This window comes from Westerdykella ornata (genome assembly GCF_010094085.1).
Source record: "Westerdykella ornata strain CBS 379.55 unplaced genomic scaffold EI97scaffold_5, whole genome shotgun sequence".
NCBI classification, from domain to species: Eukaryota; Fungi; Ascomycota; class Dothideomycetes; order Pleosporales; family Sporormiaceae; genus Westerdykella; species Westerdykella ornata.
In genome coordinates, this window is record NW_022986855.1 from 878,097 (window position 1) to 902,032 (window position 23,936).

Here is a 23,936-nt window from a genome sequence, read left to right on the forward strand (position 1 = left end):
ATAGCTTCGACGTGCGGGGCGGAGGCGCGCGCTAATATACTGTGGTATCCATCGTCCTCGATCAGAGCAATCTCTTGGTTCGTTTAATCGTTATCTGTCAGACGGTCCAAGACAATGATGCTGAGGATCATAACCAACAATCCTATCGTGACGATGATAAAAAGGACAAATCCGAACCAGCCCAACACCATGGCACTGGTCCCTATTCCCGATTTCACTGAGCCATTGCCCAGGTCCTGTGCCACTGCTGCTGCTGCAACCGAAGCGGTGTGTTGCCAAAGCACACTGACCAAGATAAAGATGCTGGCGATGAAGATCAGCGCAAGTGCTACTTGAGAGACGGGTCTTGATGGGAACGGCTTGACGTCGACGTCGGAACCGGTTGCCGCGTCACGCTCCTCGTGCCAACCGGGAAAGGTGGCGAGGAGAATGAAGGTAACGAAGGCGAGGATGATGGCGACGATGATCAGGTAGGGGAACACGACGGCGTCCTTGAAGGTGCTGGCGACCCAGATCAGGTTGAGCGGATCCTGGTCGATGGAAACTCCATCTGCAAGGGCGGTTGCGTTGTTTGAGCAGATCCATGAACCGCCATCGCCGTTTATGCAGATGCCAAAGTATCCCACGCGCACTCCCAATTGAGCGTTTCCCACAATGTTTGCGATCGCCGCGTTGACTCCAGGGTCGACTTGTTCGGAAGAATAGGTGGGCGTGTATTTTTCATACCACATGGAAATGAGGAAGATACCGGGGATGAGTGGGGACGAGGATGAGCAACCAGCAAGCAATAATGCTGCATGCCTGTTAGTTTTTTAACTCGCGCCAGGGTGTTGAAGTCGCTCACATAGTAAGATGATAGCGACTGCTATCAGTATCATGAGAACATGGTGGTAACCCAGAAACGGTAGCAACCCTGCGGCAGGTGGTTAGTTGTTGTCGTCGCTCCTGACATGCGGCACTCACGTTTCATGGTCACCGCAATCCTCAAGTTCGCCATGCTGCCTGCGATTGTCCTATATCTCCCGCTGGAATGTTCGGATGGCTCCTACGGCTCCCGGAGGGCCGGGAGGGAGCTTGAGGGGAATGCAGTCGGGGCAGGGTCGTATTAAAGAATGCCGGCGTCAAAGGAAAGCGGGAACGAGCGAGCGACTGGCTTGGTCCCGGGGGTTCGACGGTGTGGAGAGTGGAGGAATGCAGTGGGTCGGATCTTAGTGCCGGTCTCGACGGGATCTCAACTGCGACGAACAATTGTCAGAATGTGTCCGGAGGTGAAGAGGGTGAGCGAGAGGAAGGTGTGTAGCTTAGACTGGAGTTCTGCTCTGCTGCAGGGCAGAGGACTTTTGCTATGGTGAAAAAGGTGAGGTTGGGCCTGAGAAGGGTGTGGCTGGGGAGAGGCTGGAAGCGAATACAAACAATGGGCGCTGTCTGGGGCAACGTCGCGGGAGCACCAGCCACCTCACTTGCCGGCCAGTCAGCGACCGTGCATGGAGATGCGAGCAGCCGTGGCGTCTGGGCATCCTGAGGTTATCCCAACCTCTCTGTTTCGTTGCTGCGACGTGGAGTTATCATGGCGATATAGATGGAAAAAGAGTACTAGTCTCCATGCGAGTGCTTTGGTCGTGTTCTGCTCCAGATAGGATCTGGGACATCCGCTTGTCAAAGTCACTCTTCCGTCGCAGATACCGTACATTTGAGGAGCACATGTCGAGGTGTGTAGCTACCCGTGGACTTGGAATTCTTTGCGCACAAACTCCTTCCCCGACGCCAATTTCGTAACGACTGTCGATGCCTCAAACTTGATGCCTCAAGGGATGAGATGTCCACGGATTCATTCTTGTTTGCAGGATGAGAGATGGCAGAAAGGAGTGCTCGGTAGCTACTGCGAATCGACATCAACGCAAGATCATCATCGCGAGGACCATTCAGCAATGAGCCGATTCGTTTTCATATCTGTGAGGGGACGCACAGCGTCTGTCTGCTCACCTCTGGACGGAACATGGCTGCAGTCTCCGGTGGGCCTTGGATGTTTCAGGAGTCACACCATCTGGAGACGACCCCTAACGCAGCTCGACGGCCGAGAAGCATTGCCAAACGAATTCTCCCATGGAGATGTCGCAATTGAACGAAATGCCATGACGCATCACCCCTCATTCCATGAACCCGAATATGTTCGCGGAGGTCAATCACAAATCGGTTGTCATATTGGCTCGAGATTGCCGCTTACCCGTACAACTCTACGTCACCCCATCAGCTGGCACGCGCACATACTCGTAGACTACGTAAGTATATGCGCTCAAATGGGTAAATCAAGGAACTCGTACTTTGTTCCTGAGCAATGCACCGCCGCGTGAGTGGGCCCAAGCGCTTCCCTCAACAACCGCCACAAACTATGACATCACCACCACCCCGCAACACTCCGCAACAAACATCGCAGACTCTCACCAGGCTGGAATGCAGCGAATCAGGGTCCAGGGCGCCCTGGCAGCTCCGACAACCAATTGGGAAAGTAATGACGTCTTTTGGTCATGAGGGACCCTTTCAAGGTTCGTTGGCATTCAGGGACTTTGTTCGTGGTTTGTTTCATCACGAATGCGGAAAGGGCAATCCACCCTTCACTCCTTCCACGCCTCCATTTGCCTATGACGTATTTCCCCTGAGCTGCTGCCTCGGGCTCAATACATAAACCCCCTCCGCCTACGCCTTCAACCCTCTCCTCATCACACCAACAACAACACAAGCAATCAACAACAACTACCACACAATCTTCACAACCACTCCAATCAAACAACAACCAACCACACCACCAACAACCATCATGTCTGACGCCGGCCGCAAGGATTTCTCCGACAAGCTCAAGGAGGGTGTCACTCCCGACTCCACCAAGTCCACCCAGCAGAAGGTGAAGGAGACCTTCACCGACACCGGCGACAAGATTGCCCGGTAGGTCACTCCCTTTTTACCTCTTGTCCCATCATCGATCATGAACTGACATCTTCCAATAGTGGCGTCCAGCCCGACGACCAGAAGTCCGCCGGCCAGGAATTCACCGACAAGGTGGGCCGCTCCAAGGACCGCGAGGTCCACGGCTCCGCTGGTGGCTCCATCCTCGACAAGACGAAGGATGCCCTCGGCTTGGGCGACAAGCACTAGATGCTACGGTTGACGACCTACGGAATCTGTCATCGAACCGATACGGCAATGGATGGGAGTCGTGGAGGATTTCGTCTTTGACCCATGGTCACGAACATGTATTATGATACCAGACAGCCCTTGCGGCTAATGAATGGATGATATTCACACTTCAACTTACAATAGTGCTGCTTGATCTGTGAATTGGACAGTGACTCCGCTCTTTGTGACGACATTCCGTCCTTTGGCTCCCAAGCCTCGTCTGCTCATGCAGATTCTCACTGTACACCGTTGGAGACTAGGTGCACGAATGCCACGTAATGCACCTCTCCAGGACAATTCACATCATTGGTCAAGACCTTGACTATAGCTTTGATGTTTCCAATGGTATCATCTATCTACAAAATCGCTCATTATACTATGCTATGCTATGCTTTCAAAGGGCCAGCAGAGACCCTACAATCCCACCGCCAAAGCCCCCACGGCCACACAAACACCAACCCACCACATCATCAACCCTTCCCCTCCTATTCTCTGCGCCCCGCCCTTCTTCGACGTCACGGCCGATTGCGCCTCATTCCCTCTCCCATTCCCTCCCCCATTCCCATTCCCATTCCCATTTCCATTTCCACCACCACCACCCAACGAGACACTCGAGAACGTCTGCGTCGTCCCCGCCACCACAATCCCCGTACCCCCATCACTCAACACCGTCCCAGCAACCACACTGGCGCTTCCCCCCTCAGTGAGCGTGATCCCCAACTCGGGAATCACAACACTCCTCCCCTGATCCAGAGCCGTGTACGTCTTCCCGCCAATCGTGACCACAGCGCCCAAGACCGCGCTCCCCGTCGTTTGAGCCTGTCCCAGCCCCGCTACAAAGCTAATGGCAAGTGTACTGGTGGCCCCAGACTCGGGGTCCACAACCACAAGCCCGCCCTGCTGACCAGGCGCCTGGCTAACAACGACGCCATTTCCCAACGTCACCGCCGCTCCCCCGGGAACCACCATCGTGCCATCTACTACCAAACTGCTTCCCTGAGGGCCCCAGACCGCCGTCGCCGTCACTTGCTCTCCGCCAGGCATCGTCACAACCACGCCCTGCGTCGGCGTGGCTCCGGCCGGCAAAACAGGCGGGATGTGCAACGTACTCGCCCCCTGGCCCGGCGCGCTGACCAAAATCTCGCTCGGGTTCAGCATGGAAATGCTCGTTCCGCCACCCACGACAACTCCAGGTACACCGGGCGCGAGGAGCAAATCACCGCCATTGGGACCCCCGACGTGAATGTGCGAGGGATTCGCTGGGTTGAGGATGACGGGGCTGCCGCCTACGACGCCAATGGTGGTTGGGGCGGGGGGAGCGGGGGCCGGGTTGAGAGCACCAGCGGGAATGTTGATGGTTGAAGGGGCCGCGTTGTTGGGCGGCCGGACGATGATTTGCGTAGGCCCAGAGGGGTTTCCGTTGCCGTTGCCGTTGCCATTCCCAGGGTTGTTGTCGGCGGGAGGGAGGACGATGGTGGTGCCGCCGGGGATGGTGATGGAGGAGCCAGGTTGGAGGGTCTGTGTGCCGATGACGATGGCCGGAGGAGGTTCCTGTTGACCTGGAGCACCATTGCCATTTCCTGGGCCGCCCCCAGGTGAATTTGCGGGATCCCCTCCTGAGGCTGGGTTCGTCGGCTGCGGAATCACGACGATGGGCTGATCACCCACTGTTCCGATAGTCGTGGGTGTCGGAGCAGGAACCGGCTGCGGGTTGGGCCCCGGCTGTGCCGGATTCCCTTGCCCTGGATTATTCTGAAGCGGAGGATCCTCTGGAGAGGGCCCCTGACCCGGAACGTCACCCGGCGCTAGCATAGGCGCAGTAGGTTTCGGAGGCAACCTCGTGGGCTCGACCTGGCTCAGCGGCGGTTGTTGTCCTGGCGTAGGCTGCGGCATCGGCTCCAGCGTCGTCAGCGTCACGAAGATATTCCCCACCGTGCTCAGCGCGATCGGTGGATCATATAGCCCATGGAGGGCAAGGTCGCACGTCTTCCAGTTCTCGTCCAGCCGGCGGATCGCCTCAGGCACGGCAATCCACGGATTGTAGGAACCGTTGATGCTGGTGCAAGCATCCCACACGCAATCCGGCGTTCCTTTCCACGCGGACCATGGATAGGGCGAGATGAGGTCGTCGGTATTGAAGGGGTACGCATACGGCTCCCAGTCCATCTCACGTGCGTCCCACGGTTCGGACTTGGATAGGTACGCCCTCTGGGAGAAAAGCTCCGAGGGCGCCATGGTGAGGATGCTGCCGCCATAATTGCCGCCCACTGGCACAGGGGTGTTGGACCATTTGCATTCGGCTTTGATGCGGTTGAGCGAGACGTAGATGTTGCCCGAGTACCAAGTTGTATTTCCCGGAAGAACGGTGTAGGGCCCCGTAGTGATGGGAGTCCAGGCTGTCAAAGTTAGTGGTGTTGATGCCGAACGCATGTTCAAACTTACTGTAGTTGGTGGGCGGCCTGGTAGTGGCGAAGGGCCCCGGTTCCTGCGCACACATATCTCGGTTAAGTGTTGCATTCGCAGGAGGCGGGAAGAAGTAGATTTCTACTCGGTCGCCGCTAATCTCGCATCGCGAGCCTGCTGTGCAGGTGGGTCTTTCGGTGCGGCAGTGGGGCGTGTACGGCGTATTCGTGAAGTCGATGACATGCTCAATCGTCACAGGAGGACCTCCAGCCGTCATGGTGTAGCCATCATCAATGTACAGATGCCCGGGAGGGGGGTCCGTGACGATGATATAATTGCTCAATCCAGGCTGGACCGGAATGGATCTGTGGATATACTCATCGCCTAGTGAAATCCTCGACGGAAAGGGCGTAGGGAAGGTTGTCGTCTTTCCATCGACCACCCAGTAGCTGGCTCCTGGTCCCAGAGACACGATGGTGTTGGCGCTACTAAAGGACACGCTTTGGTAGACCTCGGAGGCAGACGAGTAGCGGGTCCACAGCTTTTCGCAGTCGTCGAACGCAACAGTGCAGTTTGGCTCGTTGAGGGACGCCCACCAGACACCCTGAGCCAAAACCGTGGTAGTCGAGGGAAGGAGGGTCGTGGTTGAGGTCGCTGTGGGCTCAGATGTGATGACGCGGGGATGTCCATCGCACAGTGTATAATACGACGTTGTATAATATGTGCTTGAATCGACGGGTCAGTCTATTGCGTTCTGAAACGTCATCCGGAGCCGGTAGCTTACTGGACTTCATAGACTGTCTCGCTCCTGATCACCGAAGTGAAGTTGTACAATGTTTTTGACGCCGTGATGTAGTCGGTGTTGACTGACGTCCAGCTGTAATACGCATTCTGACACTGAAGCGCATATTCCAAGCCTAAAGACATATTAGCATCGTATTTTGTTGCAATTAGGATTCCTCCATTACTCACCAGTTCCTGTGGGCTCCAGTGGATTCGTGTAGGTTCCTTCCCATGGGTTGACATATCCAGTAGCGGTCGGCGACGGAGTCGCAGAAGATACAGAAGAGTTCCCAATGGGAGCAGCGGAGGACGTCGTCGCGGTGGGTTCTGGTATAGGGAGGATGACATCGGGGAGCGAAGCTGCCAGTCCGGTTACTGGTTTTCCACCGGCATTTTGTGATGACACCGCCGAAGAAGCTGTAGTGGAGTTGGCGCTGATTTCCGGGCGCGACGAAGACGAGTCTGTGGCCAAGGTCAAAATCACTCGCGCAGATTGAGGAAGAATCCTTACCCGTCGCTGCGAAAGCGACCGATATCAAAGTCGCCCACTGAATGGCCCTCATGACGCCCGACTCGTCTTGCTGATTTTACACAAGCAAGAACTTGAGGTCGTAGCAGCGCAATCGACACCGCTCGAGAATGCGCGTGTGGTTCCCAGGACCCTTGGAGTTGGACCGCAAGACCCGAACCAGGTCCATGGACGCCAGTTGATATTTATTAAAATCGGCATGCGAACGGACTCACGGAGAGAGCACGTTAAGGCTGGTCCTTGCTGCATTAAGGTTAAACTCGAAGGAGCCAAATCCTGGGTGCCAGCCATCATCGGGGGTGCTGCGTGCGCAAGCAAATGTCTCTCCAATTGGTCGATACGGGTATGCTGGAGCTTGAGCCCCTTCATCGAGTGCTAGCCAATACTCGGGGTTTCTCGAGACATGGGGATCTGCTGGCCCGGGTGTAGAAAATGCGTCGCCTGCTTACCCTTTGCAGAAATGAGTAATGCGTCGTAGGGCTGGAGATTCTTGGATGCCCAGGGGTCCGATTAATTCGAGCCTCCTTTTCCCGTCAACCAGTTAAGCTTCAGGAGTTGATGATGCAGAGGCGAGTAACAGCTTCCACTACTCCGTATGGGGAGCCAAATTCCAGCGAGCATCCACGAACTGGCAACTCGCGAGAAAGCGTACTTGGAGCGGAAAACGCCCAACGGTAGGCGTTTTTCGTGTCCGTTAGCGGATGCAACGCAACCCCATCCAGGTCGTGCATTTTAATATATTTCTCTTGTGCGTGGTGTTGCTGACCCTGTACCAAGGTTCGAGCGACAGGCATAAGCCGCACCATGTCGGGACCTAATAAGTTCTTGGGTTGGGGGCCAGTTGTGGCGGTATCCTGATCCGCTTCATCCTTCGGGAACGGGAGAACCGCGGGGATCATCAAGCTTCTGATGCTGTGCGGGGGATTTGGAGCTTCTTTTCATGTCGTCCGTTCAAAAAGAAACGGCCAGAGGAGAACCCTACGGTAACAAAAGCTGATAGCTTGGGGTTGCTGGCCCTGCTTGGTGGAATTTCTGAGAACGTCAGCAATCTGCCGTATTGGCACCACCGAAAGGGGCACGCACGTCCATCTTGTTGGGCGGCGCCGAAGCCGTTGAAGAGAACCGGACGCTTGAGGAGGTGGAAAGGAAAAAGGGAAATCGCTCAGAACCTTGGAAGCATCCGAGCATGCATGTGGCAGGTCTGGCAGCAAAATCAAAAAAGAAAAGCGACAAAGACAGGGATCGAACCTGCGCGGCCGAAGCCATTAGATGACTGAATATAGAAATTCAAGTCTAACCCATTAACCACTCTGGCACTTTGTCAGATAGTTTGATTAAAATTTCCGGTTGCAAATCTTATATGTTAGAATGCGGCTCGTCATAAATGTGACAGCTAAATGTCCCTTTCTAGGCGAAGTGCCACTCGTGATTATGCAGTTCTCTCCTCATATTGCAGGGAAACGGACTGACTACTGAGCAGTACCCTTTACACGTCCCGAAGAAATGGTCATAAATTAGAGTGCCGCTTTCCCACTTAACGACCAGGTGTTGTTCTCTTCGTCATGTTTCACCCTACCCTCCTTCCTCAACTTCTCCAATATCTGCAGAATGCCCTTTTCCGCCGGCTGCCACAAATTCTCAGGATAATCCTTATAGATCACCTTGACAATATCCATCGACGACCAACCGCCCTCTTTTGGCTGCGCAAGGACGTCTAATACCTGCTTTTCGCGCAACTTGCGGTGCTTGATGTACTCCAACACTTTTGCGGGTCCTTCCTCAATCACTGGGCCGTGTCCTGGGTATGCCCGGCCTTTGAACGCCTTGGACATGGCCTCCAGACTCTCCATGTACGTGCTCAAGTCCTCGAATACCGCAGTGCCCTGGCCTAGGACGTTGTCGCCAGTGAACATGGCATCTTCTTCTTCGAGGATGAAAGCCATATGGTCAGTGGTATGCCCGGGGCTGTACAAGGCTCGCAAAGTTGCACCCTCTGTCTCGAACCTCTGTCCGTCCTGGATGTCGGACCATCCATCCTTCGGGTTGTTTTTGAACACCTTCGTATTAGGAAATGCTTTGAGCAGATCTGGTACTCCCTCAATGTGGTCATGGTGCCAGTGCGTGAGGAGCGCTTTGTCGATTGCGATCTTCTCCTTCTCCAGGACTGCCTTGATTGAGTTTATCCATACTGGTCTGCCCTCGCCCGTGTCTATGAGGAGACGGCTGGACCCAGTGCCGACAATGTACGTATTTGTTCCTTGTACATCTCAGACATACTCTTTCAGCTTCTCAAACTACGAACCTTGCAGCGTGAACTAAAACATCCCGTTAGATGTTGTGTATAACTCGGCTAACACGACGCACCTTGCCCGGATTCCCAGCCAGCACCCGGATTACTCTGTCGCTCAGCTTTTCAAGGGGCGGAAGAGGTACCAGAGGCTCTGTCATTGTGGAATACAATCTGTGAAAGGCAGGACGGACACCCCGCAATCGCCATCTTATGTTCATGTTCAGTCATTGGACTTTCCGAGGTACAGGCACAACAGGGTTCGCTTATCGATAACGCGTAGTCGGCTAGGTCTCTTCTTCGATATCCGAAGCTTGTGAACAACTAAAAAGTCAGCGACCATGGCGTCAACAGACGTGGATGATGATGTCCCGTACGTGGACCAATATTCGATTTGTCGTGCCTTTTGCTTAGTTGACACTGCAGGCAGCTCCCTGCGGACACGTTGGCCCTGCTGAAAGAATTTTATGGCGAGAAGGATGCGAGGCAAAAGCAGTTCGAAGATCTCAAAGCGAAAGCTGAGGATGATTTTGAGGGAAGTTTTTCAATGGAAGCCTTCACAGAGGATTGGAATGCGAGCCAGTTCTGGGTATGATATACGAACTTCTTTGTAATCATAGAGCACTGACAAGTCTCTAGTACAACGACGAAACAGCCTCCATTTTAGCCAGACAGCTGCTCGAAGGAGCCACAGACGAAACCCGAATAGCAGTTGTATCAGCACCAAGCGCCTTCATTCAGCTCAAGAATCTCTTAGTACGTGCCGGGCTTGTGGTTGTGGGCGACTTTGCCGTTAACGACCCTCAGAAATCCGGAGAATATCAATGCCGACCAACAATCAGATTACTCGAATTCGATGAGCGTTTCGGTGTGTTCAAGGAGTTTGTCCATTATGACTTCGAGCATGCTACACGGCTACCCGCTGAACTGAAGGGCTCCTTTGACCGCATCATCTGCGATCCTCCGTTCCTCAGTCAGGACTGCCAGACCAAGGGTGCGTAATCCAGATGTCGCATCTTTTTGGTAATCCATGATTGACGTTTTCAAGCCGCTCTGACGGTCCGCTGGCTCGCAAAATCCTGGTCCCAAGATTCTCTCCGGTTGATTGTGTGTACCGGAGAGCGAATGGAAACCTTGATCCAGAGGCTTTATGCAAAAGTCGGCGCACATACTACTACTTTCGAGCCAAAACATGCCAAAGGACTGAGCAATGAGTTCAGATGTTATGCCAACTTTGAATGCGAGGATTGGAAGTGGGCGGAACGGGCATGATTTGGGATTAGCGTATATTGTTCATGTTGACGCCTATTTTCTGCTTAGCTGTTCGTTATAACAATATACCCCGTTCAGTTTGTGTATAACAAGCTATTTACCAATGAGTAATTGGTGAACTTTTCGAAAGAATGATGGACATCGGTCAGACCTTCCTTGTCTGCAAATACCCCAGCTCCTGCCCCGCCCCCGCGTACAACACCCCACCTGAGCTCCAGTTTCCGAACCTCGAACCTCGAACCTCACGTCACCGATACCTTTCAAGCATTCACATACCTCAAACTGCAGTCCCAGCGAACACAATGGCCGCCTGTATCTTCTGCAAAATCATCCGGGGTACGGCAATTCCGCAATCCCCCTCCGAGGACAAGTTAACATGCTCCAGGCGAGATCCCTGCATTGAAGATCTTCGAGAGTGAGAAGACGCTCGCGTTCCTAGACATTGGACCTCTCAGCAAAGGCCATTCTGTATGCTGCCCCTTCCCAGTCCCTCATTCAATCACCAGCACCGCTTAAACTGCTCGTGGAATTAGTAATTGACAATTGCGTAGCTCATCATTCCCAAATACCACGGCGCCAAACTCCACGACATCCCCGACGACCAGCTCTCCGAGGTGCTTTCCGTAGCAAAGAAGATTGCGCTTGCACAGAATTTGGAAAACTATAATCTTCTGCAAAACAATGGGAGGATTGCGCATCAGGTTGTGGATCATGTGAGTGACCAGTTCCTTGTCTCACGGAATGATAAGGTAGACGTGAATCGCTGACAGAGCATTAGGTCCACTTCCATGTGATTCCGAAACCGAATGAGACTGAGGGATTGGGAATCTCGTGGCCGACTAAGCCAGCGGATAAGGGCGAGCTCCAGAAGTTGTTGGAGGAGATGAGATCGAAGATGTGAAGTGATAAGAGAAACGGTAGTTGGAATGTGAGCACCGAGTCCCGAGGACCTGATTATGCAGTTGCAAGACCAGTAATAGTTTCATTTTCTCGTCTTATATTCAATGCCCCCTGAACGTCGGCTTCCTCTTCTCCCTAAACGCAGCCAAGGCCTCATCCCGATCCTTCGTCTTCACCACAACCTCATAAGCCGCATTCTCCGCCTTCTCTCCCAGAGCGCAGCCCTCAACGGCTGCCAGCGCCGCTTTAATGGCAATAGGCCCGCCCTCACAGATGTCCCTCGCCAGCTTCACAGCCTCCTCTAGCACCTTCGACCGCGCAGCACCCGGCTGCTGTGCGTCCTCCGGCGTGACTTCTACAAGCCTATCGCATAGCCCTAAAAAGTATGCTTCAGGTCCGCCGACCCGACGTCCTGTCAAGATCAGATCGCGAGCGCGAGAGAGGCCGATCAGAGCGGGGAGTCGATATGTTCCTCCTGCGCCGGGAATGATGGCCAACCGCGTCTCGGGCAGCGCTACAGTCGCTGTAGAAGCAAATACGCGCATGTGAGTTGTGAGGGCCATTTCCAGGCCGCCTCCGAATGCGGGGCCTGCGAGCGCCGTTATGGTAGGGATGGGGAGATTTTGGATCGAGGTGAAGGTTGCGCGTAGCGAGGCCAGGAAGTTGGCTGTCCTGGTTTCCAAGACGTCAGTTGATATGAACAGGTCTCAATAATTGTAGACTACATACTCCTCCTGCGTGAAGCCCGCTCGTTCTTTGAGATCGGCACCAGCGCAGAAGCTCGAATCCACGTCGCTTGCCAGAATCAGTGCCCTTGTCGCTCCGGCCTCTCCTTCATTGTGTATGCTGTTGACCTGGTGCGACAGTTCGGCTAGCAATTGCCTCGATATGGCGTTCCGCGCCTCGGGCCGGTTCAGCGAGAGGATGCGGATGCTACCGCAATGCGGTGCTGGTACGCTTGTGACGTTGATGACGGGTCCTGGTGCGGCGGAGTATGTGCGGCGCTGGAATTGGCAGAATAGCAATCGTGCTTGGGGCCGGAGAAGGAGAGGCATCGTGGATTTCGCGGAAGCAGGACGAGATGGTGGAAAGTCTGAGGAGCATCCCAAAGGTTGAAGCATCGCGACATGGCGGGTATTAGCGGCACTCGGTAAAAGGAGCTATGACCAGGAGTGAATACTACAGTACATTCATGGGTGAGACGATTTGTGGTACATTCATATGTATAGTATTCCGATTACACAATCATCTTCATGTTTATGTCTGTACGTCCAAGTGCGCGGTCCTTTTCAGGGAGATGCTACTGCGCAACGAAATTGCAGCATTGAAGGACAGAGGAACGAGAACGGAGACTGAGAACCATAAGAGCACTGCATTGCCATTGTTATCATCCTTCCGTCCTTTACATCACCAGTTGCGTGCTTAAGAATATCCCGCATGCCCTAGATTTAAGATGATGGCGCGGCCCGCACTCGTTCTGAATGGCGGAGGTGCTTGTCCTTCTCTAATTCTCTTTACTCGCCTCGGAGCATCGTATAATCATCTTTCTGACTCCTCAGGTCAGTAGTTCGGCCGGCGACCCAACCTGGCTGCGTCAGGGGAGATGCTACTTGCCCGGTACAGACGGCTGCATGCAGAGAAGACATGTGCGTCCGATGGTGACAGGGACGATAACCAAACAGGCTGGAGACGTAAACCGAAGCTCCCTCTCTCGCAAGGTTCAACTTCGTATTACGACGGAGAAAGCTGGGGTATTGGAGACGATACTGTGAGTCAAAATATCGACATTCTCATGCAGCTGCCTGCGCTTGTTGGGCTGCAGTCTGAATCCGGATGATCTGCTATCGCATCAGAGACTGTGATTGTCCACTACCAAGCGTAACACACCTCGATCTTAACCTTCTCGCTCTTGTCCCGGATATCCTTGATCTGTTTCTCAATTCTTCCTCTGCTCAATGTTAGTCCCACGCCGCGCGTGTCTCACCATGGAATCGGCTCACATCTCCTTCTCGATAAATTCCAAACGGCCGTTTACAGCCATCACGGCTTCAGTCTTATCCTGCTTCAGGAGCACAGGTCCGATCTGCTTGTAAATGTTTGCATCGTCGGCGAGAAGATCGAATTCCTATCCAACGGCTCAGTTCCTGCCCTGGACACTGTTCTACAGCCAGATCGCACCTTCTTCACAGTCGTATTCTCCTGCTGCTGCGCCTCGAGCTTCTCGCGTGCCTCAACAACGGTCGAGAGCTCTGGGTTACAATTAGCAAGCATGAACATGACAGTACACAAGCACCTACTCACCGCCCTGTAGCTTCTGGAACTCATCGGACAGTTCTTGCAGCTTCTTCTGTATCTCTGCCATGATCCCCGTTGTATTGGACTCGCGGAGAACGTCCAGAGAAACCTTGGAAGCATTTGTGGTAAACCAGGTCGCCATTTCCTATCTAGGACTAGCTTCTCGATGCGGGGCGCAAGGTGACATGGTTGCAGGCACCTAGCAACCATCAACAACTCCAGCGCAATTTCAAACATCTGCCTTCGTGTGTATATTGGCTCTCACTCTGATTCTGCGGCGTCTAGAAGACATCGGCTCTCTCACGATCTCCTGCACACCCATCATTTTCGCCGAGACCGCCCTCATTGGCCCGCCGCCAGCCATCGTCAACAACACCGACACCGCCGCCACGCCCCTCAAGCGGTCTCAGAGGAAATAGCCTGGGTTTTCATTTAGTTTGTTAAGGAAAAGGTGCTCAGGATGAGCACTGGGACTTTCCGGGACCGGGCCATCGACTCTATCAAGGTCGCGATTGCCTTGGACAATGCCGGGGAATACGAGAAGGCATACCCGGCGTATTGCTCAGCTCGTAGGTGCCGCCCATATCAGGAGAAACTGTTGTATAGATCTAACGGCTCTATCATAGTGGAGCTCTTCATGCTCGCCCTAAAATGTGAGCGTAACCCGTTCCCTTGGCGCTCGACGCATTTGTATACTGACGAGCGAAGGGGAGAAGAACCAGAGGAGCAAAGAGACCATGAGGGGGAAGGTGGCAGAGTACATGGAGCGGGCAGAAAAGGTGAAAAAGCATATAACGGAGAATGAGGCGAATCGAAAGAAACCCAGTGCCATGGGCGCAAACGGCAAGGCTTCAGATGGAACCGGAAAGAGGTAAGTTGGAGCGTGGTGACTATAGTCTACCCTGCTGCTGACACCTGGTTATAGCGACGATACAGAGGAAGACGCCGACTCCAAGAAGCTGCGCGGCGCGCTCGCCGGCGCAATATTGTCCGAAAAACCAAACATTCGGTGGGAAGACGTGGCGGGTCTGGATCAGGCGAAGGAGGCCCTGAAGGAGGCTGTCATATTACCTATCAAGTTCCCGCATTTATTCAGCGGAAAGCGGCAACCGTGGAAGGGAATACTACTGTACGGGCCGCCTGGTACGGGTAAGAGTTATCTGGCGAAGGCCGTGGCAACAGAGGCGAACAGCACTTTCTTCAGCATATCAAGTTCCGACCTGGTCAGCAAGTGGATGGGTGAGAGCGAACGGTTAGCACCCCTCGCCGCACGAAGCCTGGTCACAGCTAACTCTACCACCCAGGTTAGTAAAACAACTCTTCACTATGGCTCGCGAGAACAAGCCTTCGATCATCTTTATCGACGAAATCGACGCGCTGTGCGGCGTTCGCGGCGAAGGAGATTCCGAACCATCCCGGCGCATCAAAACCGAGCTTCTCGTGCAAATGGATGGTGTTGGAAAAGACTCCCGCGGTGTCCTCATCCTAGGCGCCACGAATATCCCATGGCAGCTCGATGCAGCAATTCGCCGACGTTTCCAGCGCAGGGTACATATCAGTCTACCGGATCTGCCTGCTAGGATCAAGATGTTTGAGCTCGCGGTCGGGAACACGCCCTGTGAGCTTACACCGCAAGATTACAGGAAGCTGGGAGAGTTAAGCGAAGGCTATTCCGGAAGCGACATCTCCATCGCGGTACAAGACGCACTCATGCAGCCTGTGCGACTGATTCAGACGGCAACTCATTATAAACCGGTATGTAGTCGTCTCCCTTCTTTCCACACCCTATCAAAGTCTTTTAACACTCGATAGGTCATCCAAGACGGCGTGGAAAAGTGGACACCCTGCTCACCTGGAGACCCGCAAGCGAAGGAGATGACGTGGACGGAGCTCGATGGCGAGAAGCTTGCCGAACCGCCGCTGCGGCTCAAGGACTTCATCAAAGCGATCAAGGCGAGCAGACCGACTGTTAGTAAGGAGGATCTGCAGAGGAATGCGGAATGGACAAAGGAGTTTGGTAGCGAGGGGGCGTAGTGCGAAAGGGGACCATGCATTGTGCAGTACGAGAGGTGGGAGACCGGCAGGGCGTCTATATGGGTGTGCCCTTCCGTGTCGGTGATTCTGGAATGGATATATTTGAGAGTCAGCGTTTTCGTCCCGCTTTGCAAGGCGTAGGTGGATGTGCATACCGCGTTTCGAGGTTCTGGTTTCTGATAGTGATCCGTTACCCATGGAAGATAAGGTTTGGTGGATCAGGACTTTGGATATTTTAGACAAGTTGATATCAACCCTATACGGGGAGAGAGCGCTAAATAGGCATCCAAGGTATGTTAAAGCAAATCTCACTGCAAAAACTACCTTATGGTAGGTTTTGGTTGATGAGACGCGACATTAGCTATTAGCATGTTGGAAAGCAGGAGTGGATTATTCCAGAGGAAACTTTCACTCTCCTAGCGGGATTTAGTTCTCGAGACCTGAGATTAAGAGTTGATATCGAAGTCCTTAAACCTCAATTCCCCAACAGCATATCCTCTCCTGACTACGGGTTATTCCTCTTCGTCATTTCTTAGTCAAAGACTCGAATTTCTTCAGAATCTCCTCCGTCTCGTTTGACCCATATTTACACTTCTCAGGCAGCCACCTCCCTTCGGCATGCCTCGCGTCAGCGATTCTCTTTCTAGTCTTCGTATACACAACCGTTCTTAAACTCTTCGCAATCCCAGATGTAGTATAACCCAAAAGACCGAACATACCAGCACTACTCCTTGTAGCCATACCTACCATACCCTAACCCAACCCCTTAACGGCACCCTTCATTCCTTCCTTCTGAGCTCCCTGGTTTGGCTTTACAACAATGTCACTGACACCGTCAATGAAACCCCACGCAAAAGTTTTCCCGGTGACCGTTGCACCACTTTTCAATCCAGTCACCGGGCCGTGATCACGAGGAGTGTCGCCGTAGTGTCGAGGCACATTTTTAAGCCCCTCAGTAAGTGCGAGCGGGATGTCAACAGTCATACCTTTCAGTGCCGGGTAGCTCAAATACTCCGGAGAGCCTTTCCTTCTTTTCCACCATGTCAGGTAGTGCGACCGCAGCACCATAGAAGTCTTGTCAGGATGATTAACTTGAAAGCTGGCGAAAAGAAATCCGTCATCACTTTAATGGTCTTAGATAGATCAGATTTGAGAATGCTCCGCTGCCGAAACTCTCCAGCCCCGGTTATGATATGCAATCGCTAGTCGTTGCCGATCCATCTCTTATAAGGTGCGTATCTCGTATAGAGCCAGTAATCTATCTCGCATTTCGGAGAATCTGGGAGCGCTCTCACCGTTTAATGTTTGAAAAATAAAACGATGAGACCCTTTTCGCTTGGCTTACGCGTCGGCCCGAGTGCTTTTGCTTGATTTCTGTTCCTGTAACTCTAAGTACTGGGAATGTAGAGATCCATGACTGGCTTCAAACGGCAAGCGCTATTCAACAGCTCCCCGAACCCGCGCCTTTATGATTGATATTCGCGGCAATCAGAAGGATAGTATCGCTCTGTCGGAGATGCTGGATCGCCGGAGCTTCTCCTATACATTACATCTAACATAGATAGTATGCGTCCATAGCAGAGCTTTTCGCCATGAAATATATAGTTTCGTTACGCCGTTGAAGTCTCGCTACTAGCAAACAAGTTGTAGACATACGACATTAACGTCAAACAACATGGTCGGAAAGTCTTGCGACGGTGATTCCATCATTTTTAGTTTGCGACGAGACCGTAAGTTGTCCATTGTCACAAAGACGAGCTGATAGGTAGCCTTAGGATAGGCCAAGTGTCAGACATGTCGGTAGCAATGTTCACATAATGATCGCCACATAGCCATTCGAGTTTCAAACTAAAATACAGCTTAGATACACTTGACGTATCCCCGAGCACACCCTTTCCATCTCTATTCTTCACCGGTTCCAAGATATCTCTGTCTAGTTTCTTCCAAATCACACAAGGGCTGCCCTGAAATCTGCTTCTGGTACAAATCCGTAACCTCGGCCGGGTGTATCCAGTTGAAGAGGACCATAACAACGAGCATCAGCAACGCATCGAAAACGTAAAGGAAAACCTCTCGACGCAAAAGGTAACCGTTATTCCCCTGCAGGTACTCGATAACGCGGAATACGCTCCTAATCATGATCAAAGCGGATGCGGTGTACAGTGCGTACATGTGACGTCTCCAAGGTAGATCGTGGGCGTTGGAATCGGAAGCGTCAACGTCATGGTAACCAGTGGAGCCCCGCCGGTTCATCGGATGCCTCGAAGTATTGGAAGAAGACGCCGAATTGGCTCTGCTCAGCCGGTGATGAAAGATTCCCGCGACCAAAATGAAGAATCCGAAGAACGTGAGCTGCAGGAACAAGCCGACGATGATGATTTTTTCTCCCGCATGCATCAGGCCGAGGGACCCAACAGCTTGAATTCCGCCTCCACCGCATTGCGTGAGGAAGCTCATCACATCGCCAGTCACGAATACCTTAGTGAGCCATTTCTGACGGATGAGAGAATATTTTTCACCGTTGGTGAGGAGAATGATACGGCCGAGAATGATATAGACTGAAGCTGCGAATAAGGCTGGCGCGAGGAGGAGGAGCAGCGACTGCATGATGAAGGGTCCGAGGGCCCAGATATTGTTGGCGGAGAGGATTCGTCCGATGAAACCGACGATTTCGACTTTGGCGCCACTTCTGTTAGTCTATGATCCCAAGTTGAGCCGTCTCCCTCGCAGAAGGCACGTATACATACATATGCCACCGACGACTAATGGTATGAAGTACCATGTTTTCCTCCTAAAGACTTGCAGAACGTGCAGTACTGTAGTCAGGCTGAATGCTACGACGAATATAATGGCTGCGGTTTTCGATGGATGGTAGCGATAAGGTACCCAGGCATTAGGGTTATCGAGGGAGGGATGATATTCGTCTGCCATGACAGGCGACAAAAGTGAATTCTGGGACGATGATAGCGCAGAATGCCTGTGAATTCAAGCGGATGATATCGATTATGGATTATGGAAATAGAGAGTTGGTACGAAGTTGGAAGCTGGGGAGGAGGTCGATATTTTAGTGATACTTATAAAACAAGCTCCATCGCATCGGAAATGGGATCTCTAAAATTTCACCCTTTTCTCCTACCAAACACATGGGCCAGAATACGACACACACTGTAGGCGATGCTGGCCGAGTGTGTTCCGCATCCAGCCAATGATGGCGAAGTGTGTACGGAGTGCAGAGACAAGCCTAACTCCAAAGGAAGACCGAGGCAAGCGATTTTGGTAAGCGGCCATGCTAACTCTAAGCCCGGGCAATTTTCGTAACGTGTACGCCCTTGGCGGCGTATTTCGTATCGACAACGGCCCTGCAGACCAAACGTTCCCATAGAGAAAAATATCCCTGTTCCTGGCTGCGTGTATCATTCAACTGTAGGTAGCCATTGAGCAGACTGCGGATCTGCAACGACGTTTTGAGATAATATTCTCCGTATAAAAGGCCCACCTGCCTCATCATGCCTCTCAAGAAATAGAAGGGCATACATCCCATCACTGGAGTTCTTCTTCTAGGGTACTACTTCATTTCTTTCCTTCTACGCCGCGACTCTCGTTACGCATTCCGGTCGTTACTGTACAAATCAATCGAGTTTCATTTGTTGTTTTATTCCCGTCCACTCTGAGCAAACCCGGTCCATCCCATCCCAGTTCCATTTTCCGGCAACGTACCGCAAGACGGAAACTATGACAACCGAGAATGGCCTCTACCCGTACAAGCCCAGCCGGCCTGGCACTGTTATATTTGCTATTGCATTCGGGACAAGTGCTGCCATCCACCTATATCAGATGATACGTGGGAGAGCATGGTTTTACAGCTCATTCACTGTAGGCGCAGTCAGTAAGGTTGACCCTAAGCATCTCGAGAGTGACTCGTCATATTGACCAACCGTCAGTGATGGCTGCTGGCTACGCAGCGCGCTATGTGTCAACCAGATCCCCAGCGGACCTTGGCCCATTCATCGCCCAGTCGCTATTCATCATCCTTCCTCCCTCGCTCTACGCCGCGACGATATACATGATCTATGGCCGCCTCGTCATCTTCGTTAATGCCGCCGAGGCCTCCATCATTCGACCTATATATGTCACAAAGATATTCGTGTGCGGCGATGTACTTGCCTTCGTTTTACAAGCTGCTGGCGGCGGCATGATGGCTCAGGTCAACCTGGGCGATTTGGGCCAGAAGGTTATGCTGATTGGCCTCTTCACTCAGCTACTCTTTTTCGGCTTTTTTCATCTTCTTCAAGCGCCTGCGACACTCTTCTGCTCGAACCAGCGTTCCTCAGTACGGCAGGCACGCCTGGACTGCGCTGCTGAAACTCATGTTGGGTGCGGCCGTGGTCATTATCCTGAGATGTGTATTCAGGATCGTCGAATTCGCCCAGGGGCATGCCGGCTATCTTGCGAGCCATGAAGTGTACATGTATCTTTTTGACACGCTGCCCATGCTGGGCGTGCAACTCCTGTTTCATTTCGTTCGAGCAGATAGCGTATTCGGAGCAAACCAAGTGGAAAAGCTGGGGGATCGCGACAGCATTATTCATCTCTATGAAAGGCGTTGAGGGCATTGAAACCTGTGTATGGAGATCATAGAAACAATATAGAACGGACGCGTTTCTGATCGGGAAGAGAATCCATTGTCGCAAGGCGTCTTCGATTCGCTGCTGGATGCTACCTTTGCTGAGGCCATGATACCGTATGCAGAATTAACGTTATAATCAAAGGCCACCTGCTCAAGTGCGCGTGTGTGTGCTGGTTGTATTCATACCCTAATCAGTGCCTCCGGAATGATGGCATTGCCAAACTCACGGTCCAAAGGATATATTTTGCGGCGATGCAAGGGGGGTGACGCAAGCATAGAATGTGGACACTTAGAGTGTCGACCGAGTATCGTACCTGGGCAATGCAGCGGGCGTACTCCGGAGCCTCCCCGTCCGTAAGTTCCACGTTATTCTCCATCGGGTATGGTGCACTTATGCCTCCAGGGCTCCCGGGCCTCTTATACACCAGTATAAACGAAGTACGCCCCCTCGCGTATTTCGTTCATCGTATATCGGCCCCAGCTTCTGTCTCCCATCAGGGAATTTCGCACTGCCACAAGTGTGGAGCCAGACATTCGATACCGGCCAACAGATAGGGTATCTTCCAACCAATGACTCTGAAGAGAAAGCCACATCGAAAGTCGCGGACTGGTTGTAGTGAGTGCAAGCGTCGGCGGATCAAGGTACCTTCCTATCTACGCAGTACGACAACGCCCTCGCACAGCCTAATCCAGTCCAGTGCGATGAAGAAAAGCCGCGATGCACATATTGTGTGCGCCACGGAAGCCCTTGCGTGTATCCGGGGACATCGCCCTCAGCCACCATAGGACCGACACCTAATCTCTCAGCACCTGGACATCCCTCGCCTCTGTCACAGACATCGCATGCCGAATCGCACACAGAAGCCTCCGAGATCACACCATGCTTCGCACACTGTGCTCGTTCCCCAATCCCATCAGGGGCATCTTTCGAGTTGAAAGATCTAGCTCTCCTGCACCACTGGACCCTGGTCACCAGTCGCAGCATCCTGAACACGCCGCAATTAGACCACTTCTGGCAGACTGTATTACCAGAGATTGCTTTCCAGCACTCGTACGTGATGCACAGCCTCCTCAGCATCGCAGCGCTGCACGTCACCTACTTGTGTCCGTCAAACAGACGCGAGCACCTGTGCGACGCAGCACACCATCACTCAAAGGCACTCGCCGGCTTCCGAGAAGCCATCAACTTCATTGACCCACAAAATGGCGACGCGCTCTTTGCGAGTGCCACCCTCATCTTCTTCTATGCCTTCCTGACGTTCGGAAAGCTGTACGATGGATACGGTGACGATACCAGTACCAAGGCACACACGTCACGGATCCTCGGTGCTGAGTGGATACCGCTTGTCCGTGGTATCGAGTTGATACTGCATCCTGTGTATGAACATGTGCGAGCCGGGCCGCTGCGTTCGCTTCTGGGTCTCGGGAACTGGTACGAGTTGGATCCAGACGCACAGCCCGGGCCTGGTGATGAGGATCTGTTGCGGCTCCGCGAGATATGGAATTCGGACGAAAACGCAAAGGTGTACGACGAGACGCTAACACTGCTGCGACGGACCAGCGTCTGGATGATGCAGTTCCAGAACATGCAAGGCAACCAGGCGTCCGAGCGGGGATACCATAGGGACTGGTCCGGCCCGTTCATATGGCTTTTCCTAGTCCCGGACAAGTATTTTGTATTGCAACAACAGCGACAACCATCGGCTTTGATTCTTTTTGCTTACTTTGGGGCCCTGCTCCAGCGGTTGAATGGGTACTGGTGGATGGAGGGATGTGGAAAAAGCATAGTCGGTGTGGTCGATGAATGCCTGGGACCGTATTGGAGTTCCTGGCTGGATTGGCCGAAACAAGTCGTTGGACTAGGCTGATGCTGTACGAAGAGAGGTCTGCAAACAAACTATTTTCCGGTGACAGAAGGACAACCTTTACAGCACACTCGTTCCGTTCCAGGGACGAAGGTCCTCTCCTGCGCAATCCACTTGTAACACTACCTTCTCGTGCCAGAGTTGAGAGAGAAAAATGGAGGCGAGCACAGAGCAGACACCAGGAATAGGTACGGAGATGACGGAAGGGGAGGCGGAAAAGGGAAGTGGGAATGAAGAGGGCTGCGACATGCAGCGTTTGGAAGGATGAATATAAGAGACGTTCGAGAGAGGATGTAACGTCCAACAAGTACCGTTTTGCGGCTTGATTTGAAGTGCTGTTAGATTCTGGTTATATATAAGAGACAAGGCCTTTTGTGAGCGTACAGGTGTAATTCTCTTGTCCTCTTTCCGGGGCGTGCAGTTCTAAACGAAAACCATATTTGGCCCTTCTCTCAGACGCCAGCACGCCTATAACGTCGTGTCGTTAATGTTCCGCTGGTGAGCCCGACCTCGCGAGTCGGCTCTTGAGGTGTAGCTTTGAACGTCTCTTGGACGTCGGAGCGATAGGAGCGATTGCGGATTATGTTTGCGGATCCGGAGCCCTCGAGTGGGCTTCGCGCTTGATGTATTGGTACTTCCAATGCCGGGTGTTGGGCCGAATGTCTTCCGGTATTCACCAATTCGACAGCTCGCCATATTCTCTTCCTCAGCACTCACCCTATCTCCCGCCATTTCACAGTTCTTCCACATTGATCACCGCTCCGTGATAAAGTCCTTCCTCTTATCTCATCACTCCCTTCTTCCTCTGCCGCTCCCCTCCCCAGGACCCTTCAAACCCCTGTCCCTCTTCTGCCAAGTCATCTCCCTCCATTGTGCCCTCATCTCGTCCTTGAAGTGATCCAAGAAGCTGGGTCCCGTCCTCCCGTGGCCGTTCTCGGGCTCCAGCGGTGGCAGTCTGTTGATGCGGCGATGGGCTTTGGCGATGAAGCGGTTGAAGCGCGGGGAGCGGACGAGTGCGGCGACGGCATAGGCTTCGAGGAGGGCGAGGAAGGGTCCAATCATGTCGGTGTGTTCACAGCGCGACGTAAGAGGAGTGATGGAGGTGGATTGAGGGGTTCGAGGCGTCGGAAACCAGTTGTTGGAGGGGGGAGTGGAGTAGTGATGGCGCCAGGGTGATGAATCATCCGATGGAGGGCAACGGGAGTGGCGGAGACGGTTCCGATGCCAACACCGATGGTGCGAAAAAGGTCTAGAAGGGGGACTGGGCAGGAGAAGGGCCTGGATTAATAAGGAGGAGCGCTGAAGTTGTGCCTGGAGACCTCTTCTTCTCTTGTTTGATGTGCTCCGAGGATCTTCGTCGAGACTGCGAATAGATTCCAAGGTTCCCACCCTTCACCGCGACTGCCACGGCCTGCTCAGAGAGTCCAACCTGAGCTTTCTCAACAACGCAGAAGCAGCTTTCGACTCCCCGATCCACGCACTCCCAGCTGGCACTCCCAGCCGCGCCTACGCCTACGCGCATTCGTTTGATCCGGATTCCTGGGTGAAACGAGAAGACCCAATCGACCAAATCCGCAAGACGTCGTGTGCGACCCCCACTCCCGAGCCTCGAGAAATCCCGTTTCCATCCCGCACTTACGCCCCAATCACCTGGCTCAACCACGCCGAGTCGCGCGCATTTTGCGACATATTCCACACTCTAGGAGGGAAGGCTGCGTGAGTCGAAGAGCTATAAACTGGAAAAGTGTGGCAGACAGAGGAGAGCCCCTC

At 53.1% G+C, this 23,936-nt stretch overlaps 15 protein-coding genes and 1 non-coding gene across 16 annotated transcripts; 8 read left to right on the forward strand and 8 right to left on the reverse strand.

Moving 5' to 3' along the window:
- Positions 1-83: 83 nt before the first annotated feature.
- Positions 84-997, reverse strand: EI97DRAFT_440902 (membrane fusion mating protein FIG1; the record flags this gene model as incomplete). The annotated part of the gene is made up of 2 exons (XM_033799663.1): positions 84-793; positions 964-997. 2 exons carry the CDS (start codon positions 995-997, stop codon positions 84-86), a joined length of 744 nt encoding a protein of 247 aa, XP_033655970.1.
- EI97DRAFT_254418 (uncharacterized protein) lies at positions 914-2,790 on the forward strand. The gene is made up of 2 exons (XM_033794167.1): positions 914-1,157; positions 1,799-2,790. Exons 1-2 carry the CDS (start codon positions 1,039-1,041, stop codon positions 2,349-2,351), a joined length of 672 nt encoding a protein of 223 aa, XP_033655971.1. The 5' UTR covers positions 914-1,038; the 3' UTR covers positions 2,352-2,790.
- A 25-nt stretch (positions 2,791-2,815) lies between these two features.
- Positions 2,816-3,150, forward strand: EI97DRAFT_456833 (putative chaperone/heat shock protein Hsp12; the record flags this gene model as incomplete). Its single annotated transcript, XM_033800765.1, has 2 exons — positions 2,816-2,940; positions 3,003-3,150. The coding sequence occupies 2 exons, from the start codon at positions 2,816-2,818 to the stop codon at positions 3,148-3,150; spliced, it is 273 nt and encodes a 90-aa protein (XP_033655972.1).
- A 435-nt stretch (positions 3,151-3,585) lies between these two features.
- Positions 3,586-6,920, reverse strand: EI97DRAFT_456834 (uncharacterized protein; the record flags this gene model as incomplete). Its single annotated transcript, XM_033800766.1, has 5 exons — positions 3,586-5,567; positions 5,614-6,299; positions 6,359-6,491; positions 6,547-6,819; positions 6,869-6,920. 5 exons carry the CDS (start codon positions 6,918-6,920, stop codon positions 3,586-3,588), a joined length of 3,126 nt encoding a protein of 1,041 aa, XP_033655973.1.
- A 1,193-nt stretch (positions 6,921-8,113) lies between these two features.
- EI97DRAFT_t31 lies at positions 8,114-8,209 on the reverse strand. The gene has a single exon. It is a non-coding gene; the product is annotated as a tRNA-Ser (tRNA).
- Positions 8,210-8,287: 78 nt separating this feature from the next.
- On the reverse strand, positions 8,288-9,381 carry EI97DRAFT_465734 (Metallo-hydrolase/oxidoreductase). Its single transcript, XM_033801489.1, has 3 exons — positions 9,251-9,381; positions 9,189-9,201; positions 8,288-9,143 (listed from the first exon to the last, which is right to left on the reverse strand). The coding sequence occupies exons 1-3, from the start codon at positions 9,332-9,334 to the stop codon at positions 8,401-8,403; spliced, it is 840 nt and encodes a 279-aa protein (XP_033655974.1). The 5' UTR covers positions 9,335-9,381; the 3' UTR covers positions 8,288-8,400.
- A 116-nt stretch (positions 9,382-9,497) lies between these two features.
- On the forward strand, positions 9,498-10,527 carry EI97DRAFT_431657 (uncharacterized protein). Its single transcript, XM_033797989.1, has 5 exons — positions 9,498-9,546; positions 9,600-9,762; positions 9,813-9,929; positions 9,981-10,167; positions 10,222-10,527. Exons 1-5 carry the CDS (start codon positions 9,515-9,517, stop codon positions 10,443-10,445), a joined length of 723 nt encoding a protein of 240 aa, XP_033655975.1. The 5' UTR covers positions 9,498-9,514; the 3' UTR covers positions 10,446-10,527.
- Positions 10,528-10,747: 220 nt separating this feature from the next.
- EI97DRAFT_456837 (HIT-like protein) lies at positions 10,748-11,346 on the forward strand (the record flags this gene model as incomplete). The annotated part of the gene is made up of 4 exons (XM_033800767.1): positions 10,748-10,781; positions 10,831-10,913; positions 10,997-11,158; positions 11,224-11,346. The coding sequence occupies 4 exons, from the start codon at positions 10,748-10,750 to the stop codon at positions 11,344-11,346; spliced, it is 402 nt and encodes a 133-aa protein (XP_033655976.1).
- EI97DRAFT_431658 (ClpP/crotonase) lies at positions 11,321-12,447 on the reverse strand. The gene is made up of 2 exons (XM_033797990.1): positions 12,075-12,447; positions 11,321-12,017 (listed from the first exon to the last, which is right to left on the reverse strand). Exons 1-2 carry the CDS (start codon positions 12,398-12,400, stop codon positions 11,447-11,449), a joined length of 897 nt encoding a protein of 298 aa, XP_033655977.1. The 5' UTR covers positions 12,401-12,447; the 3' UTR covers positions 11,321-11,446.
- A 688-nt stretch (positions 12,448-13,135) lies between these two features.
- Positions 13,136-13,707, reverse strand: EI97DRAFT_449088 (Prefoldin beta-like protein; the record flags this gene model as incomplete). The annotated part of the gene is made up of 5 exons (XM_033800198.1): positions 13,136-13,183; positions 13,233-13,293; positions 13,346-13,470; positions 13,503-13,594; positions 13,647-13,707. 5 exons carry the CDS (start codon positions 13,705-13,707, stop codon positions 13,136-13,138), a joined length of 387 nt encoding a protein of 128 aa, XP_033655978.1.
- Positions 13,708-13,851: 144 nt separating this feature from the next.
- Positions 13,852-16,154, forward strand: EI97DRAFT_499874 (AAA-domain-containing protein). Its single transcript, XM_033802628.1, has 6 exons — positions 13,852-14,209; positions 14,267-14,293; positions 14,349-14,511; positions 14,566-14,892; positions 14,945-15,395; positions 15,453-16,154. Exons 1-6 carry the CDS (start codon positions 14,101-14,103, stop codon positions 15,672-15,674), a joined length of 1,299 nt encoding a protein of 432 aa, XP_033655979.1. The 5' UTR covers positions 13,852-14,100; the 3' UTR covers positions 15,675-16,154.
- Positions 16,155-16,427: 273 nt separating this feature from the next.
- EI97DRAFT_440909 (uncharacterized protein) lies at positions 16,428-16,742 on the reverse strand (the record flags this gene model as incomplete). The annotated part of the gene is made up of 1 exon (XM_033799664.1): positions 16,428-16,742. The coding sequence occupies one exon, from the start codon at positions 16,740-16,742 to the stop codon at positions 16,428-16,430; it is 315 nt and encodes a 104-aa protein (XP_033655980.1).
- Positions 16,743-17,504: 762 nt separating this feature from the next.
- EI97DRAFT_394855 (RTA1-domain-containing protein) lies at positions 17,505-18,768 on the reverse strand. The gene is made up of 2 exons (XM_033796314.1): positions 18,422-18,768; positions 17,505-18,349 (listed from the first exon to the last, which is right to left on the reverse strand). The coding sequence occupies exons 1-2, from the start codon at positions 18,603-18,605 to the stop codon at positions 17,577-17,579; spliced, it is 957 nt and encodes a 318-aa protein (XP_033655981.1). The 5' UTR covers positions 18,606-18,768; the 3' UTR covers positions 17,505-17,576.
- A 383-nt stretch (positions 18,769-19,151) lies between these two features.
- EI97DRAFT_492906 (RTA1-domain-containing protein) lies at positions 19,152-20,281 on the forward strand (the record flags this gene model as incomplete). Its single annotated transcript, XM_033802342.1, has 3 exons — positions 19,152-19,560; positions 19,616-19,905; positions 19,967-20,281. The coding sequence occupies exons 1-3, from the start codon at positions 19,407-19,409 to the stop codon at positions 20,279-20,281; spliced, it is 759 nt and encodes a 252-aa protein (XP_033655982.1). The 5' UTR covers positions 19,152-19,406.
- A 501-nt stretch (positions 20,282-20,782) lies between these two features.
- On the forward strand, positions 20,783-22,458 carry EI97DRAFT_431663 (uncharacterized protein). The gene is made up of 2 exons (XM_033797991.1): positions 20,783-20,943; positions 21,000-22,458. The coding sequence occupies exons 1-2, from the start codon at positions 20,872-20,874 to the stop codon at positions 22,167-22,169; spliced, it is 1,242 nt and encodes a 413-aa protein (XP_033655983.1). The 5' UTR covers positions 20,783-20,871; the 3' UTR covers positions 22,170-22,458.
- A 153-nt stretch (positions 22,459-22,611) lies between these two features.
- Positions 22,612-23,379, forward strand: EI97DRAFT_254905 (uncharacterized protein). Its single transcript, XM_033794169.1, has 2 exons — positions 22,612-22,904; positions 23,012-23,379. Exons 1-2 carry the CDS (start codon positions 22,807-22,809, stop codon positions 23,340-23,342), a joined length of 429 nt encoding a protein of 142 aa, XP_033655984.1. The 5' UTR covers positions 22,612-22,806; the 3' UTR covers positions 23,343-23,379.
- The last annotated feature ends 557 nt before the right edge of the window (positions 23,380-23,936 follow it).

Bases quoted from the DNA above. Each gene is read 5' to 3' on its own strand.
- EI97DRAFT_254418 (XM_033794167.1), top strand. From the start codon at position 1,039: ATGGCTCCTACGGCTCCCGGAGGGCCGGGAGGGAGCTTGAGGGGAATG. The intron at 1,158-1,798 runs GTCCCGGGGGTT...TGCCTCAAACTT, and splicing joins ACGAGCGAGCGACTGGCTTG to GATGCCTCAAGGGATGAGAT.
- EI97DRAFT_465734 (XM_033801489.1), bottom strand. From the start codon at position 9,334: ATGACAGAGCCTCTGGTACCTCTTCCGCCCCTTGAAAAGCTGAGCGAC.
- EI97DRAFT_431657 (XM_033797989.1), top strand. From the start codon at position 9,515: ATGGCGTCAACAGACGTGGATGATGATGTCCC. The intron at 9,763-9,812 runs GTATGATATACG...ACAAGTCTCTAG, and splicing joins GGAATGCGAGCCAGTTCTGG to TACAACGACGAAACAGCCTC. The intron at 9,930-9,980 runs GTACGTGCCGGG...AACGACCCTCAG, and splicing joins TTCAGCTCAAGAATCTCTTA to AAATCCGGAGAATATCAATG.
- EI97DRAFT_431658 (XM_033797990.1), bottom strand. From the start codon at position 12,400: ATGCCTCTCCTTCTCCGGCCCCAAGCACGATTGCTATTCTGCCAATTC. The intron at 12,018-12,074 runs GTATGTAGTCTA...CTTGGAAACCAG, and splicing joins GCGGGCTTCACGCAGGAGGA to GACAGCCAACTTCCTGGCCT.
- EI97DRAFT_499874 (XM_033802628.1), top strand. From the start codon at position 14,101: ATGAGCACTGGGACTTTCCGGGACCGGGCCATCGACTCTATCAAGGTC. The intron at 14,210-14,266 runs GTAGGTGCCGCC...GCTCTATCATAG, and splicing joins CCCGGCGTATTGCTCAGCTC to TGGAGCTCTTCATGCTCGCC. The intron at 14,294-14,348 runs GTGAGCGTAACC...TGACGAGCGAAG, and splicing joins CTTCATGCTCGCCCTAAAAT to GGGAGAAGAACCAGAGGAGC.
- EI97DRAFT_394855 (XM_033796314.1), bottom strand. From the start codon at position 18,605: ATGGCAGACGAATATCATCCCTCCCTCGATAACCCTAATGCCTGGGTA. The intron at 18,350-18,421 runs GTATGTATACGT...GTGGCGCCAAAG, and splicing joins ATTAGTCGTCGGTGGCATAT to TCGAAATCGTCGGTTTCATC.
- EI97DRAFT_431663 (XM_033797991.1), top strand. From the start codon at position 20,872: ATGACTCTGAAGAGAAAGCCACATCGAAAGTCGCGGACTGGTTGTAGT. The intron at 20,944-20,999 runs GTACCTTCCTAT...AATCCAGTCCAG, and splicing joins GCAAGCGTCGGCGGATCAAG to TGCGATGAAGAAAAGCCGCG.
- EI97DRAFT_254905 (XM_033794169.1), top strand. From the start codon at position 22,807: ATGCCGGGTGTTGGGCCGAATGTCTTCCGGTATTCACCAATTCGACAG. The intron at 22,905-23,011 runs GTTCTTCCACAT...AACCCCTGTCCC, and splicing joins CTATCTCCCGCCATTTCACA to TCTTCTGCCAAGTCATCTCC.